At 31.9% G+C, this 18,710-nt stretch overlaps 1 protein-coding gene across 1 annotated transcript; it reads left to right on the forward strand.

The window, feature by feature from the left end:
• The first annotated feature begins 7,166 nt into the window (after positions 1-7,166).
• LOC110992164 (homeobox protein Hox-B4) lies at positions 7,167-17,819 on the forward strand. The gene is made up of 3 exons (XM_022257874.2): positions 7,167-7,339; positions 7,593-8,161; positions 16,288-17,819. The coding sequence occupies exons 2-3, from the start codon at positions 7,645-7,647 to the stop codon at positions 16,920-16,922; spliced, it is 1,152 nt and encodes a 383-aa protein (XP_022113566.2). The 5' UTR covers positions 7,167-7,339; positions 7,593-7,644; the 3' UTR covers positions 16,923-17,819.
• The last annotated feature ends 891 nt before the right edge of the window (positions 17,820-18,710 follow it).

An 18,710-nucleotide genomic window follows, 5' to 3' on the forward strand; every position in this document is an offset into this window, starting at 1 on the left:
CTACATTTTTCGCATATCAGACGCTAAGTTAATAAAGATGCTTAAGTACGAGTATAGGATGATTGACAGATATATATTTTCTAGTTAACAAAGGACCCAATATGGAGTACTTCTCTACACTTCAGTGGTCCCTGCATATAGTATAACAAATAAAATAGCGATTCAATGTCTTGTCATAGTTCATGCATGCCAGTTCTTCTTGCCCGCTCTACGCCCTTGTCTTGCGAACTGGTAGTTAATGTAAATTTACAATTAATTTAATGTTTTGAAGTTCATAAGTGTTTACCTAGATGAATAAAGAGATATTTTCTTTGTTTGTTTGTATGTTTGTTCATTTCTGTGATTACAGCATAAATTAAAGTAAAAATCGTTATTACATGATATATTATATGATAGCAGTACATGCTATGCATATATTGAGATGTATAGCTTATGGATGAAAATACCCTTATATACATGAATCTAGATTATATATAATATCCCTTCACAAGTACGAGTAGTATTATAGTTTTCGTTCAGTAAGCATTAACAAAAGTAAAAGAAGGGCACAATGTTTGTTCCCAGAGGGATTATTCGCAGGATGGAGTGCAAAGAGTGACTGAGGGGCGCAGATAAAGGGGATAGGCTGGCTCTCCCTACGCCGACATGTTGCCTAAATTATGCATTAAAATGTAAATTTCGTTGAGGGAGTTATCGATGTTGAAACAGTACTTTTTAGGGTTTAAATCTACTTATAAATGACAAAATGGCTGATATTTACGAATGTATTTTTTGTAGCGAATGTATAGATAGAATAAATCTTGCTATTTAGATGATATTTATATATAAACTTTAAATTAAAAAAAAATATATACAATATTTAAATATAAAAAAACACGTACGTCACTTGTAGGTACAATAAAGATAATTCCAATAAATACAATAAAGATAGGTATTAAAATAGTATAGTAGATATAAGAGAGTTATTAATTAGTATGTTCTCAGACCATAGAGAGCGAGTATTCGATGGATATAAATTTTGCGTTGAGAAAGTAAGTAATCGATGAAATTGAAGCCTTTTTTGAGGCTCAAGACCAATCCTACTAGGTATATGAATAGTATAGAATTTTTCTACGACCGCTAGATATAATCGTTGTATCGCTCTAGAAGACAACTATATCGAAGATTATTTCTATGATAGCCTACAAACGTTTCAGCTCACCTTGATAGCTATTATAATAATTTTTAAGTTTGAATGAGTTTTAATTACATTATCGTCAGATTTAGTCATATTTAGTCATATATACATAGCCATAGATGTCATATAATACGCACTCACTAAAAATATTTTAGATACTGTAATAAAAATATTAATGTCTTCTAGCCCCGATCAATAGAGTTATCAAAATTATTGATTAAGACCACCCAGTTCCTGAGAATCCCAGGAAATGGAGTCCAGCATAAGGGCGCAAGAGGAAAAAAATTGTACGCGACTGAGTATTGCAGCACTGTCGCGACTGCTCTCTGATTAATGAAACCTCTGTTCACTCAACTGTAAACGACTTTATCGACAATTCCCTTTCGAACGAAAACAAACTCAATTGCTTTGAAAATAGAACTGAGTTTCGAAAGTAAAAATAATTCTTCTAAGAACCAAGGACAAATGAAGAATACCAAACGTTTCCCCTCAAGCTTTAACATTTGACGTTTTGGTACGACATGCGCATGTATGAAATGGCAAATATGGGATTATTAGCTTTGGCAATATTTTTGCAGTTGATACTCTGAGTCGGAGGGAACTAAAGAAATTTGTATTAATTCTTGATATAGTCAAATTTAAATTTTCTTTGAATTAAAATAATTTTTTGAGTATATTTTTTATTGTAATTCTTTGTTATCCATACAGCCGTATGTAAACTATATAACTTGCTTGAAATACATTAATTTTGTCATATCTTTTACTTAATGGTGTACTACGAAAAATGACTTACCATTAATGCAAAACCATTAACTTTTCTAGAGTAGGTAAGCCTACCATTCGAAATCAAATAAATACATGTTACCTACAGACTAACATACTGTATTCAAATACTTATAGAATATTTCGTGACTTTTTCAAAGATAAACGTGTTACAAGTACAATTCCTGCTGTATTTACACACATATAGGGTTGACACTTATATTGCCAGAGGTCTCGCAAGCGCCTTGTCGGCTAATTAAGAATTGGTCCCTAAAAAGAACGAATTTTTTTCTGTCTAAGGGCCTGTTTCACAATGTATGGATAAAGTGCCAAATAGCTATGCAACACATAAATTATTCGAAAGATAAAAGTTCCAAATAAGATACTTCAAATTTCATGACGTATAGCGCTATCTGACAGTCGTGAAACGCAAAATTACTATTTATCCTACCAATAAGTAATAAATAGTTTATTTGGAACTTATCCGAACATTGTGAAACAGGCCCTAAGTCGAATTGGTTTAGAAATAGGAAAATAGGTGGGTAATCTGGCAGCTGGTACATATAGCGGTTGTGCGTGGTAAAAACCACCTTGAGATCTAGTATAAATAACAAAATAAACAGAAATTAAGGTAAGAAAAACATAACATGATTGCATTACGGTTCTTAATTGTCAATAATCAAACTCAATTTATGAAAAAAAAATTACGTGTTTGTTGACAATGTAAAACTACCCCATCATAATATTTAATTCTTTTTCAATAAAATCTTGAGGAGCTCGTAAAAGCAGTGTACATACTAAACGTATGTGCAAAACTAACAAACTTCACTTATCATCTTAAAGGAAAATTACAAACTCTGAAGCACAAGTTGAGGTTCCCACGTCAAAACTTATGTGTTTATGAACACTCGACTCGAACTTAATGAGAAATTCAACTAATATGAAACTTAATATTATCTATATTAATAATAGAACGTTGAAGATGTATTTGATTGAACGCGCTAATCTAAGGAACACAGGTTCGGCTCAATCGAATAATTTTTTTTTAAATTAAAAATTTAACTACCTATTACATAGGTAGTTATCAAGGAGCGCCAGGGAGCTAGTTTTATAGACAATTATATGACCGACATACACATCAATAATTCATCATGCCGTTATACTATATATAACCCAAATGCCGTGGGTTCGATCCTTGGCGAGAATGGAATTGGATCCTTGAAAAGGCAACTTGTACAGAACATTCAATGGACACATAATTGTATTTAAATACTTTCGCCTAAACTTAATACTCTAAAACTTCAGTTTACTAATAATAACCTTATGCTATACTATGCTTATTAATCTTATGCCTCCATGCGATTCATGTCGTTAGCGTTTCCGTGTTTACTAAACAAATTTCAATTCACACTTTTATATACACAGTTATAGCTAAAGTATTCGTCTCTTTCTGTCGCTCTTTAATCACACTTTGATCAGGAGAGACAAAAGATAAGGCGCACACATGCAAGTAAACTACGTACTTTAAGATCGCTAATTATTAGACGTACATGTTATATTTTGTATTGTTATAACTAAATACTCGTTTTCTACTTTAAAGTTTCTTGTTACTTATTAAATGTTATCCTGTATGTCTATAGTTTGTAACTTAACGTACGCGTAAAAAAGTACATAACAGATTCGCGTAAGTAAATAGAGGCACACATTCCCTTCGAATTCCTTGCCAAATCGTATATGGTTAGGAGGGGCGAAACAAAAAATGTCGGCGTCTACAAAGATAGCGAATGCAACCCGGCATTACAGAAAATTGGTTATGCGATACCGAAGGAATTAGATAAATCGAATTTGTGTTACCACTTAATAGAATAAAAAATTCTGCTTACTTGTATAAAACTAATTTTTATCACATAAAACCTTTTTAATATTATAGCTTGTAGTTGCCATTTGAATCCATGATTTTAAAAAAAATCTCCGTTTATCCCAAAGATTAGATCTCTAGAGTTCAACAGGAACTAAATAAAATTTTACCTTAACCTGCTTTCTACCTATCCCTTTTACTTATCTTCGTATTCTTGAAGTTAAAGCGACAGGAAAAAAACAGAAGAAAAACTTCCATTGAACATAAATGGCTGGCTTTAATACTGCACTCAACTACACTTCCACCATTACTAGGTAGAGGCTCGATGTCACCACAAGGTGATCGTGGAACAAAACCGCCCTAACCCATGGACATCGACAATTTATTTTATTTATAAGGCAATATATACAGAAAGTGTAAATTACTGTTAATATTCTCGAGTCTAATTCAAACTTTATTTGGAAAACAAGAAATGATCAAACTGAGCTAAATAGGTTTTTCGTCGACTGGCAAACGACAAGAAAGGTTTTACACGCCAAGATTTAATCTATGTGAAATTAACATTATTTCAGTGTGTTAAAGATCAGATTAGCTTGAAAAGAGAACATCCAAAGTTTGATTAAGGGCCTGTCGTATTGTTCATTAAACTTGGATTAAGTTTGCGCTGGATGGAGCCAGTTAGCGTTGCGAAAAAACATCGCGACGAGGTACAAAACTTTCATTAACATCTTTATCACAGAATAGACAGATTAGATTCCAGGTATATAGACTATTTTTGTTTTACTAGCAGCAATTCTGGTTTTTGATGACTCAACTCATACTTGGATAAGCGGTGCGGTCAATAAAGAATTTTACTTAAATATAAAGTTTAAAAAAGAAAATAATTTTCCTTCAACAAAGAAACCCTTCTTTTATTATTTTGCTATTATTTTGATATTATTATATATACAAAAACTTGCTATACAAGGTTGAGAAAGCACACTTGCTCACTGAGAGGCGTTACTAAGGTCGCGCCTCACTTCGCCCTAATACTAAATGAATACTTAAATTTTAAAGCCCATTAACGCACTCACTAAAATTGGCACCATTGGCTGATGACTGCTTTTTTTAAAACGTCCCGTAGACTCGCTTACAATCTTCTATGTAATTAATATACTAATTAATTACATAGAAGATTGTTGTTAACGTTTCTATCCGAGAACACGCTTGAATCTTATAATCACTACCAAATCATACCACAAATCGCACTAATACAGTTATTCCAAAGTTATTCTCACTGGGGCGTTCAGGCCAGTCAGTGCTTGGTAGAGGATATTCCCTAGGTCAGAGGAAACCCACATCTTCCTTCCTCCACAAATATAATATTATATATCAAGTGTATGGCAGATAAAGATCACAAGATGACGTCAGAAAACGTGCGTATATGATGTAACTTCTATGATATTTTAACTCGCTTAATTAATAAATCATCCGCCTAGTGCACTCAGTGCATATTTGATATTGTAACCTACACAAGTGGCAAACGAAGTTTAATCGAAGGAAAGGAAAATGACGGAAGATGTTATCTAATTGATAGGTTAATTAAATATAAAGGAATAAACCAATGATTTTAAAAAAAGAACAACTTTTTGTTTCACATAGGTACACATATTCCCCTTTAGTTTAAATGGTCTACCGCCAAAACTACTGGACCAATTTTGATGAAACTAAGACTGTGTGAATTTATTTTATTTTAACAAACGATTGTAAATATAAGCCCAAATAGATTCAAATCCATATCCAATCCAATATTACATATCAATCGGCCTCCTCTTCTAAAGTCAGTTAAATTGGTTACTAAATAGTAATTCCTTATATAAATTAATTAAATTATTTCTCTATAGAACGAGAGCCGCCGATAGCTATTGATCAAACAACATTTGAACGGGTGTTCCCACCTTTTGTTGGTTGGAAGCCAGTGCTGACTCAGCATTTAGACCGAACATTGTGATCTCCTAATTCAATAACATGGACATTTTTGTTTATTTGTCGGCTTCCTTGTTAGCTTACTGATCAAGAGGGTTTTAGTGTGATCTTATTGAGATTATTTGAGACAATTCCCTTGAGGACCCATCATTTGTTTATTCGTTTAAAGATATTAAACTTTAATAGTAATTTGAAGTTGCTTAGTAATTACCACGTTAGGTACTAGTTCAAAACATATAGCTGAACGAGGCTTGAAACCTATTCAGTGTGATATTATTATGTTATTCTCTTACTTCATATTGAATTTAGTTATAATTAAAATATAATATCCTGTAAATATGAATATAATTAAAACTAGAATTGTAAGTATAATATTTTTTTTAACATCAGATAATATAGCTTGTAAAATATAGGTGTACATATATCATTATATATAGCATGACATATATGTCCTTGTATAGTTTAATAAACATATATAAATTAAAAAATCAATTAATATATAACACTTGCTCAAAACCATGATTGAAATGGGATTGCTTTATTTCTTATAAATTGATTGAGAACTATATTTCATTTTCTCGCATGACATATAGTCATAGTAAGTTATTATTAAGGAATATTATAGAGCAAGTAATTAAAGACAATTAATTAAAATTAAAAGCCTTACTTTACCAGTACCTATTTATTTTTAACTTGTGAAAAGTTTCTAGCCAATCTTTAAATGAACGGCTGACGTCAAATTATGTATACACCTACCTAATGTATATTATAATTAACCTAATTAAATGCAATTAAAACTAAAAAGTTAGAGTCAGTTCATATGTTCATCACGAGCTAATTGGCGTGAACAATTCTGATTATACACAATGAAAATTACACATCATTGTATCATTACACAAAACTATTAATTTAAGCCAAATTATATTCCACTTGCCATCTATTTAAAAGAAACCATTATAAAGGAAATTGCATATTAAATATTTAAAACACCGCGCCATGTCGCAACGAACTGAGACCACGTCGCCCTATTTTATTATAAACAGCTTCTTAATCCACGCACTGTTTCTATAGTAATCTATCCCGTTTTCTTAAGCTTTAAAGCTTGGATTAAAAAGAGACAGATATAATTTTATTCTACTGGTTGCGAAAATGCATAAATCGTTCCATCGCGCTCACACATGCGATTTCTATTAACGTTAAAGAGGGAGCGACGATTCCATGGAATTGAGTTCCAAGGGTTACACGCGTTTGTTTTTCAACTTTATCAGTAGGGCGTACGGTTGAATTCTGTTTGATCTGGTTCTTGGTTATGAAGTAGAAATACAGCTCCGCCTTAAAAATGGAAGGTGGTATGTAAAAATTGATGGACATGTATAGGGGTCCTTAAAGTGACAGAGTGCGCTGGCGTGTCGGGCAGTGTATATTGTCTCAAAATGTCGCGAGAGTGCGCGTTACAGATCCTATTGTTTATTATCAAAAAGTGATAAATCAAGTGACTTCGCAATATTTTCAGTACGATATTCATACTGTGAACTGTTTAAAACTTGAGTGAGAGTGAATTAAGTGTAATTTAAATTGTAAGTGGCAAGCGCCGTATTGTAATTTTAATAATTTTGATGATATCATCTAAAATAATTAATCTTAATATAATATCAATGTATTTCGCTCATTCATCACTGGGAATTATTCTATAAAAATTAAGTAAATAATTGCACATGTTTTCTCACTGTTACAAGATATTTTAATAATGTATTAGTTTCTCAAACAATGCTTATTGAAAATATATATTAATAAATTACACAACGGCGCTCAGTAACTCGTTATTTACAGGATTATATGGCGGCCATATTAACAGGCGTAGTGTAATGATATCCCGCCCACCATGAGCTCCTTCCTCATGAACGGGGGATACCAACCACAACCCGACCCCAAGTTCCCACCCTCGGAGGAGTACAGCCAGGCAGACTACATCCCACCAGGGGAATACTACCAGCACCAACTACAGTATGGGTACCAACAATACCCAGTTCAAATTGGGGCTGGCTATGGTTATGGCGGCTACTACCATCCCATACCACAGCATCCCCCAGTGGCGCCACCACCTCGACCGCCAGAACCATCGCATCCGTCTGATGCAGATCATGGCTACATTCACTCTGAACCAGCTCCAGGTTTAGCAGAACTGGGTTTACGGCTCGAAAGGCACATAGAGGAGGCCGCACCAGCTGGAAGAAAGCTTCAAGCGCTAGGGCGCGAAGGCTCTCCAGCTTCGGAGTTGGATGATGAGAGGTTATTACTGGACAGTCCACCCATGGATGATGATGACTCTTCAATATGTTCAGATAATACTGATCGAGTTATTTATCCATGGATGAAGAAGATACATGTGGCTGGTGCTTGTAAGTATATTTTTGCAGATTTATTTACCCGGCAGGTGCGTAGGTACCTACCTACTATCTAGAATTATTTTTACTTTTATTTTGTTTATTATTTATTATTATATTACATAAACAGAAAAAATAATTTAATTTTTTATTTTATGGAGAAAACATAAACAGGAAATAATTTTGCTGTCCAGTTTACATACTAAAACCTATGATATATAACATAAAATTGCAATTATTTTATTGCGTGTATAATACGGTTAACACCGATGTAAACATCGACACTCCATAGATAGCTAAACTCTAATCAATATTTCAGCGTCTTGCGTTTTTCAATAGATTAGCGTGCGGCTGAATAATTCAAGTCTAAAATATCTTCTGACACCATAAACAAGCAAATGTTATTTATTTAAGTTATAATAGCTTCAGAGGGTTTTTCTAGTGGTAGATATACACATATAAACTATCGTAATTATCGCTTATATTTTCAACTGATGATATATTATATTCGCATCATAAACGCGTAATATGAATTTGTATTTATACGCTCATTATATAACTTTTCAAAACTGTAAAATCTCCTACGATTTTAACTGAAATCAAACATTAAAGTATTCTATTACTTATTAGCTTAGTACAGTAGGTATATAGTCTAGAGAGTCTAGACTGCAATTTTTATATCTACGCTCTAAGTCCATAAAATAAGTCTCGTAGTGCACTTAATGGTTAGAAAAAAACATAAGAACAAGAATTCATAAATACAGAGATATAGAGTTATTTTATAACAAATTTAATTACGATAATAATTTTAACTATGAGTAAATAGGAAAAGACAGGCGGGCTTATTTTTTAATTTCGAAGCATATAGAAGAAGTCTGACAAAACCTCCAACGAGCGATATATATTAAATTAGCTCACGCGACAGACGTTGTCCTGGATAATATCTCAAGCAAATAGGATATTAAACAAAGTATAAAAGTACCGGCTGCAGCGCCATCAGCAAGGCTGATTTGCGAATCTCAACCATTCAGGGCTCCGCCCAAACGCATAAAAAACATTTCAACAATCGGTTGTTTCTTTTATCGGAATTATATATATCTAAGCTATCCTATCTTTTAAGTTAGATCAAACTGCACACGGTGTGCAAATTTGATTTGGTTAAGTAGTTTAGAAGTCCATAGTCCATAGAGACAACAATCTTAACGGTAGTACACAAGGTAAATATTGTATTATTTGCAAGTATTTAATAGATCCGGACGACGTCAAAGTCGTATTTCATCATTTAAAAGTCTTAACTAGTCTTGAGACGATTTTAAAAAATTATTTTTGGCTATGCTATCAGGATATTCTATTGTTCCTTATTCTGTAAAGTATGCGGTGTTAGTTAAAATTAAATAAAAAATACTATTTTTATACTCAAAAGCAAGTTAAAGCATAACTTCTTTATCTGTGAATTAATAAAACATTAGACAAGTTTGAATAGTTAATAATTAGAAATATTTATTAGATGTATTTAATTAAGTAAGGTATAACCCAACGCGACGCCACATTTCCAATTAATTAACAGGTTACATAAATTATTAGGCACGGGCGGCCTTATCGCTAACAATTCATTCTAGGCAACCCTAGTATAGAACTAAATCAACTAAAGTATAGGTACCTACTTCACAAACGTCTCAACTGTTTTGATTGTTAGTATTTAGACAATCTGTTATGCTTTTTCTTATTAACACACAAGAGTTTTCAGTATTATTCATTTGTATAAAAAAATGTCATTCATTGTCAAAAATATTATATAATATTAAACAAAGATTATCTATAAATAAAGTTGAATTGTTAGATATTATGTATGAATTTCATATTCGAATAAATATTTACAAATTATCACCTATGATGCAATATGAGACAAAGCAGTAATTGAATTTAAAATTATTATTTCTGCCTCTAAACAAAAACTCCGAACAAAAGGAAGACTTTGATTAGATTGAGAAAAATGTGGACAATACTTTCAAGTCATATCTTAGGCTAAAATAGACGTATTGTAAATTTTTATATGTATAGTAATATTCGTGTTTAGGTCAAGACTGTCATTTATTACCGTTTGTCACTGTAAATAGGGATATATATTTTTTCAGCGATTGACTCATACCTTCAATTGCTCTACAATTAATAGGCGATATTATTATATATCTTTCCCTATTATGCATATATAAAGTTATTGTAAAAAATAAGTAAACTGAAAAGTCGCATTGAAATCTTTAGCAGTGGGAGCATTATTTGTGTACGTTTAGTAAATTATAAAAAGTTAAATATCAAATTATGTTATTTACGTTTCGTTAACAAATAGTTTATACTAAAGAGTATTTATTTAGATTATTTAACAAACTAAAGCTACCCGGTTAAGTTAACATTTGTTATCCATTAAAATTATTAGAAAATGATCAAGAGGCACATCTTAGAAGAACTCATGCCTTTTTATATCCAATAATGGCTACGGCTACACATTATACTCTAATTTGAGTTAGCTATTTTTTTTTAATCAAATTAAAACATTTATCCAATTTGTTATTAGCCTTGTTAAGTTTAAAATTTAAAATACTCTTATATACTTTAATATATATCTACTTCATTTGACATAGGCATTATGTGGAAAGTGAATTCAAAGTAATAACATATCTTTCATTACTCTAATTAGGCATTAAATCGGACGTATACATTGCAATAACTTATTAGATATCAACAATTAAATGTATTCATTTATTCATGAATTCCCTAAGTATGAATTTGTTCTTTTATTTAACTGACTTTAATTAGATTTCTAGGTTTACATTATCCAAAAAAATATGTTACGACCGACCCGTTAAGTTTGGGCTTCAGATTTCTGTAATAGCTTTCGTGATTATTTAGAGACATAATATTTTTTTTTCACCGTATGTTGATAGAAACACCATTAGTGCAGTCAGGGATTAAAACTACGACCTAGAGAGAATGATAGCCCAGACCAGAATGGCAACACTGCTCTGTCTGACATTTCATTTTTCCATAAGTTTTATTAAAGACATATATTCTTTGAAATTGGTTAACAACATTCGAAACTTAAATTATTTACGAGTCAGATTATGTTTGATAAATAAAAAAGTTATATTGGTATCACTTAACTATATTATTAGATATATATTACTTTCATAGATCATATGAGAAATTTAGAGCCTTACCATCACTTTTAAATGAACATAAAAAAGATTAATAGCCATCATATATCCGCTTAATTCACCATTGTTAGTAACACGAGTGCAAATTCACTTACAATAGCGTTAAGGAGTTTTGAGTGCGCGGTGCGTTTTAAAAGAAATAAACAAATTGCAGCCAATCAATAACATCCCTAAGTTTACGAATCCTCAAGATCTTTTGATATGTTTTGACAGTTTACTAATGTGGTGTCGTTAAACAGGTCCTGGTATGACAAAGGGCCAGTGATTTTAATGAGTATCATTTATATTATAGTTTTTAAATGGCCAGTTTGTGGTTCGGAATTCGCCGCGGTGATTATCAGTTTTTTTTGCTAGCCCTTAAGGATTTTTGAATTGTATGTACGATTATTAATATGCAGTATTTGACAATTGACACAGTGATTTTATCCGCCTTTGAGATTTTTTCGTTAAGAATTGTATAACAATTTTATTCGAAATATTGTTTGTTTAAACTGGGCCTCAACTCTACAGAGGTTTATAATTTTCTCATATACATGTGAAATTATACAGAAAATTCAATACGGTTTAGGTTGTAAATAATAAGTCTAGCATTGCCACTGCAAAGATTTTGATCAGATTGTTAAGTCACAGCCTATTCAATGAAGTTACAATTTTAAGGAATCAAATTTGAAACATTTCCTGACATAAATGTCTTTGCAAATGACATATGAAATGAATGCAAAGACTTACTAGAAAGTCATAGATTATTCTATAAAAACCGTGGCAATTCGTAGTACATACTTAATTCATGGCCTCAATATGTATAAGAAAAATATCCAAATATAGAGATATGCAAACATATTGCATTTAAATATTTACAAATGGAAATAATCAATAAAAAATATTCTATACTATAATTAAGCAAAACCTTATTCGTTTGTATGATTGTGTTAAGGTGAGGGTATGCACATGAGCGTGTATATGTATGTGGGGTGTACTTATCACGGAGGTTATATTGCTCTATGGATATATTAATACTCCTTTAATTAAGCATAGCCCGCGAGAGCTTGAGCAAGTCTAGGCTTAAATTGTGATCGTTATGTTTTTAAGTAAAATATAGCCATAACTATGAGTAACTAGTATACGATTTCAAACGCATGATGTAATTCAACCATTTGAATTGATTTATCTCGAATACATCTATGACTGCGTCTCTGACACGTAATGACAACTTAAATGACTGACAGTCCATTACCTGTGTACAATAAATATTACTCATATTAACTATAGACATTGGTTAAGCGTGCTACTATAACCTTGACATCGGTATTAAACCATTGCTTTAATTCTACTGAAAGATATTCCTATGTGCAATTATCACTCTTTCATTGAATACTCATCTTGGGTACGTACCTAGACTAAAAACTTAGTCGGTGTATTTAAACCAACATTTAAAATATTTTTTTTACAATTCAAACTGTTTAAAATGTAAAGTATTCAATCATTGTTAGTTTCAAATGTATTCAAGTAATGTAGTAAAGGCTTACTACTTACACGGTATCAGAAGTATGTTTTATCTATGTTCATTGTTCATCCACCAAACAAGACAAATATTAAAAAAGCAAACTCTGTATTTACAATAAATACTAATTTGTTATAATTATAATTATATTAATATCATCACTGTTAATATAATTTGTAAGCAGAAATACTGTATTTTAACTTCTGCTTGTAAATTCTACCTTATAAAGTACGTATCGTCAGCATGGTACGAGACAAAATATTCAACAAAGGCATACAAACCTGATTTATGCGTTAGCGTTGCAGTTTTCAATCGCGCTTATCGGTAGCTGTCAGTGCGCGGGAGTTTTTCACTCCATAATAGTGATAGCCTAGAGAGGATGTAATGGACCACCAGGCTGATAGTGAGATCGTTGATTAGCAGATGAGAGACCACACGTTCGACGGGTAGCTGGTAATTCAATTCTGATTGTCATCGCCGATGACGCGTATGATATGCTTTAACGAACGGGTTCTCGTTTTGCATTTGTTCACTTCGTCTTCGTTTTTATATAACGCATGTTCCGTCAAAAATTATGTGGGAAGATTTTATAGAATGAGAGATGTCACGTAATTTATTTGCTATACACAATATTCTTAGCCTACATAGTTAGGTATAATAATTGATAAATAAAAAAGATTTAAAACGTTTCGTCCCTGTGACAGTATCTTTATTGCTGGAAGCATTTCTTACTTATATACTTATTCCTGGCGAGGGATAACGAGACAAACGAACTGCACTCTTTTGGTAATGGGACTATAGTTTCCAAGACTACTTACTTCAAAGCCACAAATTATGGCGAGTACATATGCTAGTTAGTACAGCTAAGTAAAGACTGATGGTAATGTGAAGTGATTCAAGGTCCATAAGGATGCCAGTGTTTGGCGAAGGATAAGCATTAAGGCAATGAGCCGCTTCCCTAGACCCCACAAACCTTGCGCGGTCTGAAATTGAGGTGTGGCCTAATAAGATAGCTTTATAAATATTATACTTAATAGTTAACTTCATACTTTAATGTAAAATAGATTTTTAAAATAATACACAACACCTTTTGAATTACGGTACAATAATAAAACTATAATTAATTACATAAATATAATGCTTTTAAAATACAATATTGTATCAAAAAGTTTTTAAGTCAAATAGATTGCTGTATTGTTAGATACTAGTATGTTAGGTAGGTAGCGATAGTTGCGCATAAAACCCTACCTTTTCTTATAGCTCTTCGTACAAAGCAATTTAACCTTCAAACTACAATATACCTAAAGCCAAAGGCTAGCGCGGATCAATGCGGTGACCACTAGAAATCTCGGCCGGCCGCACATAGCTTGCCCAAACCTCATCCCGAGGAATTCCTGCTGCCCACCCCCTGTCCCTTTCTAACGAATAATGAATTGTCTTATGTCCCGAATAGGATATAGTTTTAGATATTCAGTTTATAAATCTTATATAATTTATTGCCAATTTTATTTTACATTAAACTTTCGTCGTATTGTCAATTGTCGATTGAGACATTACCTATCTTATGCAGTCATTAAAACTTAATATAATTGGATAGTAATTACATATATTTTGCAGCAGATAATAATAATAATAATTTTGCGCTTACACCCAGAATAGGTATCTCCTTCTTCACTTCCATATTTTACAATTTAAGCATGGACCTCAGATTTCAACATTTTTCAATCTAATAGACAAGTAGGTGATCAGCCTATGCCTGACACCCGCCAATGAATGTTTGGGTCTAATGGAAGCCGGTGTCCTCTCGACGATTTCCTTCACTGTTCGAGCGAATTTTAAATACACACAAAAAATTCATCAGTGTATCAACAGCGGATCGAACCTACAACCTAACCAAAACTGTAATATTAATATGCACTTAGATAATATTCGTCCAATCCAAACAAATTATGATTTTTTTATATTACGTTTTTCTCCGCGTTTCTAAATATTTTTTATCATTTTTATAAAGTAGCCCCGTATGAATAAATACTTAGTTTCCGGATCCCGGGCAAAGGCCTGCTCCAGACCTTCAAGTTACTGAAATTCTTAAGTAAGTGAATCATTCATTGAGGCCTCGTAACAACACATATTTTACTTTCACTAATATGTGTTAAAGTTCTTCGTACGAGCTGCGATATGTCATAAAATATAGAAATATTTCATAGTCTCTATTGGTTGATTATTTCGAAGGCCATATTTAGGAAAGCCATATCGACTGTCAAAATTTGTGGAATTTAAACTTAGGTACGGGGTTACAAAATATTCTGAGATTGAAGAATATTCTGTTTTATTATAACTTAATCATAATCTGTGCGATTTAATATTTACGTAAACCCGTCAGTATTTTATAACTTTCCGTATTATTATAACAATAGAAATGTTGATATTTTAAATTATTTATTAAATATCATTTATAACTAATTTAATTAAATAAATCAATGACACTACAACCTTTTCTGTCTAGGCCTCAGTATGTGTCTCATGATCATTTTTTAATCTAGTAAGCAAGTCAGCCGTTGACTTTTTGGATTTGACAAGCCGGTCTCCTCACGATATTTTTCTTCACCAATCAAGCGAACGTTAAATAAAGAAAAAAAGTAAATGATGCACAGTCGGAATCGAAGCTACGACCTCAGAGGTGAACGTTGTACTCTAAAGCCACTAGGCTAACACTGCTCTGTATTATAAGGTTCTTAAAATAATGATTACTATAAGTTATGCTATAACTTATACTTATGAATATGTATACCAAAATTAAATATTTTTATGGCTGAACCATTCCTTTCCATTAGAATCAAGTCTTATTCGTCATTCTTAACTCATAATTATCATTAATCGACTGATGATAAGAAAACACATCAATACGCTTCCAATATTGTGTTTACAACTAATTTGCTCAGAATAATTAATCAATGGAAAAAGGAAGCTCATGGTAAACTAATTATTATGCACATTAATTAAGAGTGCCCTGAGAGGTCGTTACTTACATACATTATTCAGGAAGGGAACACGCAACCTATTTCAGGTTGTATTTTTATCAATATCTTTAATAACTAAAAAGGTTTTATCTTAGGAATTGTGTTATAATGATGTTTTTTAATTTAATTACTAAGCATAAGATATGTATGTAGAATTTTTTTGGACATATTATGTTTCACACTAAGTATTACGAAAAAAAACTAATTTTTATATAAAAATTAAATATACTTATTAAAATATAATTAATTGATGAAATAATCTTCATAAATAGTTGACTGGTCAGTTTATTAGTTTGTTACTGTTAATTTCTAAAACCTTTGTTATTTCACTGAATTATTTCTTATCTTATTTTATAAATAGGCACAAATTCATCGATTCATGTCAATAACCTATTTTTTTTGTTCCAGCAAATGGAACCTTCCAACCTGGGATGGAACCAAAACGACAGCGGACAGCCTACACTAGACACCAAATATTAGAATTGGAAAAAGAATTTCATTACAATCGCTATCTGACAAGAAGGAGACGAATAGAGATAGCACATACTCTAGTCCTCTCAGAACGGCAGATCAAAATTTGGTTCCAAAACAGACGAATGAAATGGAAGAAAGACAACAAATTGCCCAATACCAAAAATGTAAGAAGAAAAACGAATCCCGCTGGTGTCACAACTACCACGACAAAAGCCACACCAAAGAGTAGATCAAATAAGAACACAAACAATAATGATAAGAAAAAATCAAATAATAATGGCCGACCTGACAGTATAGAGAATGTTACTGACAATATTATGAACGATTTCGGTGGGCAACAAAATTTATCCCACGACCCAGTTATAAGTCCTATGTCTCATCCAGGTGTGAATCACGGGCATTCAATGACGGCTCACCACTTGCATATGATGGGTATGCATGCAGGCATGGAACCAGCGATGCTTGCGAACCTTTCTGCGCATAGCTCGCCAGTGAGTTCCGGTTGTGGCACCGGCATCTCCAATACTCCTCCCATAATAAAGTCCGACTATGGTCTAACCGCCTTATAATCTAAATTGTAAAAATATATTTTTAACGAATTTCCTTTTACCATTCCCGCGTGTTGATAATGTAATTTATGTAAGATTTGTTATAAGTTGTGTAATTAGTGTAACCAGTCATTTGAATTGTGTTAAGGTGAACTTTACAATGTCGAAAGTGTGATTATTTAGGGTAGGTATAGAATCTGAGTGTTAATTTTGTACTTTTTCCTTCAAGTCATTGTCGTATGAAGTAAATTAAATGTGTATAAAGTGTTAGATTTTAATTTATATAGTGTATTTTCATACCAAGTTCATTCTACAGACCATTTGATATTATTAATAGTCTGTCGTCTATCAGCTGTGTTCATTTACCTTTTAAATGTAAATAATTTATTAAAATAAATGGATATTGTAATAGCTATAACTATAATAACTATATGATTTTTATACATTTTCTTTGTACAAAGCTGCATTTACTGCTTTAGGAAAATGATGATTTTAACTCACAAACAGATTATTATTCAGCCTCAATGTGTACCGTGGTCATGCATACTTTTATTTTTGTTAAAAAACCTCGCACCAATGCGGCTATAATTATACAAACGGAAATGATTATATTTTATGTATAAAAACTTTTTAATTCCTTCTTAGGGCGGGCTTCATATGAAATGAATCCTCATATGTACCAGATGAATTCTTAATGTGATGAATGGATTGTATGCTGCTAATAAAGATATAACTGTTAAAATAACTGTAAAATCTAGTTATCGAATATTTCTAGTTATTTTGAGTACCTACTGTTGTGTGATACTTAGACAATGACCTAGGTTAAGTACAAACTTATTAATTTAATTTTAATATTGTTTTGTAACTAAAATAGGTGACTGTGAATACAAAACCAATAAAACATAGTATTTAATAAAACATTTATTTCTTTTCTCCTTTAAATTTCTTTCAGTAGTTAATAATGAAACACGAATCAAATAGTAAATAAAGGATTTGTTATCGAAACATATAAGCTTAAACGACCTGACTTTCATACGAGCATTCGTATTGTGTAACGTTTATTTCATTGTAACACGTATCACGACGATAATTTAAGTTGCGTTACTTCAAAAATGTTCGCCATATATCGTTAAAGCGAAAAAGCTTATCACCTCAGTGTAAGTATTACTGTATCATAACCTTGCTATTCGTATCGAATGAAATGAAAGCAAAAATCGTAATGTATTCGTTGAATGTGTAGTCATCAATCTCTGTCGGGCTCATTGTGTGGCCGCACGCAACGTATCTCGAACTACGCCTGCGTAATACTTTTATCATTTTGATACAAAGCCAATGTTTTATATAAAAATGAGATCGTGATTCTGCGAGATATGAGGTGATAAGTTGCTGGTTGAAATCGAAGCTTCATATGTCTTGGTTTTATTAAGGTTTTTGGTATTGAATGAATAAATTATAACTTTATACTGACTCGAACATAATGTTAGATTTTTATATGACATAGGAGTGCCTAATATAAGTAACAGGAATAATGTTCTTAAGGCCTCCACTAAATTTCATACTTTTAAGATAAAGTTACCTAATTAATAAATTAGGAAGAATATATAATTAATTAATGAGAATTGATAGAGGGTAGCGTCCGCGTCGACACGTATCGTCTCAATAAATTTAATATTTAAAAATTAATATAAACGGAAATAATCAAATTAAATGTGATGATCGAGTTGTGTTATTGAGGAACTATCTTGTCAAACATTATCAGCCGCTAAAAAGCAGAAAAAGTGCATGTTAGATCTTCTCGGAAGAATACAG

This window comes from Pieris rapae, chromosome 8, assembly GCF_905147795.1.
Source record: "Pieris rapae chromosome 8, ilPieRapa1.1, whole genome shotgun sequence".
Lineage (NCBI taxonomy): Eukaryota > Metazoa > Arthropoda > Insecta > Lepidoptera > Pieridae > Pieris > Pieris rapae.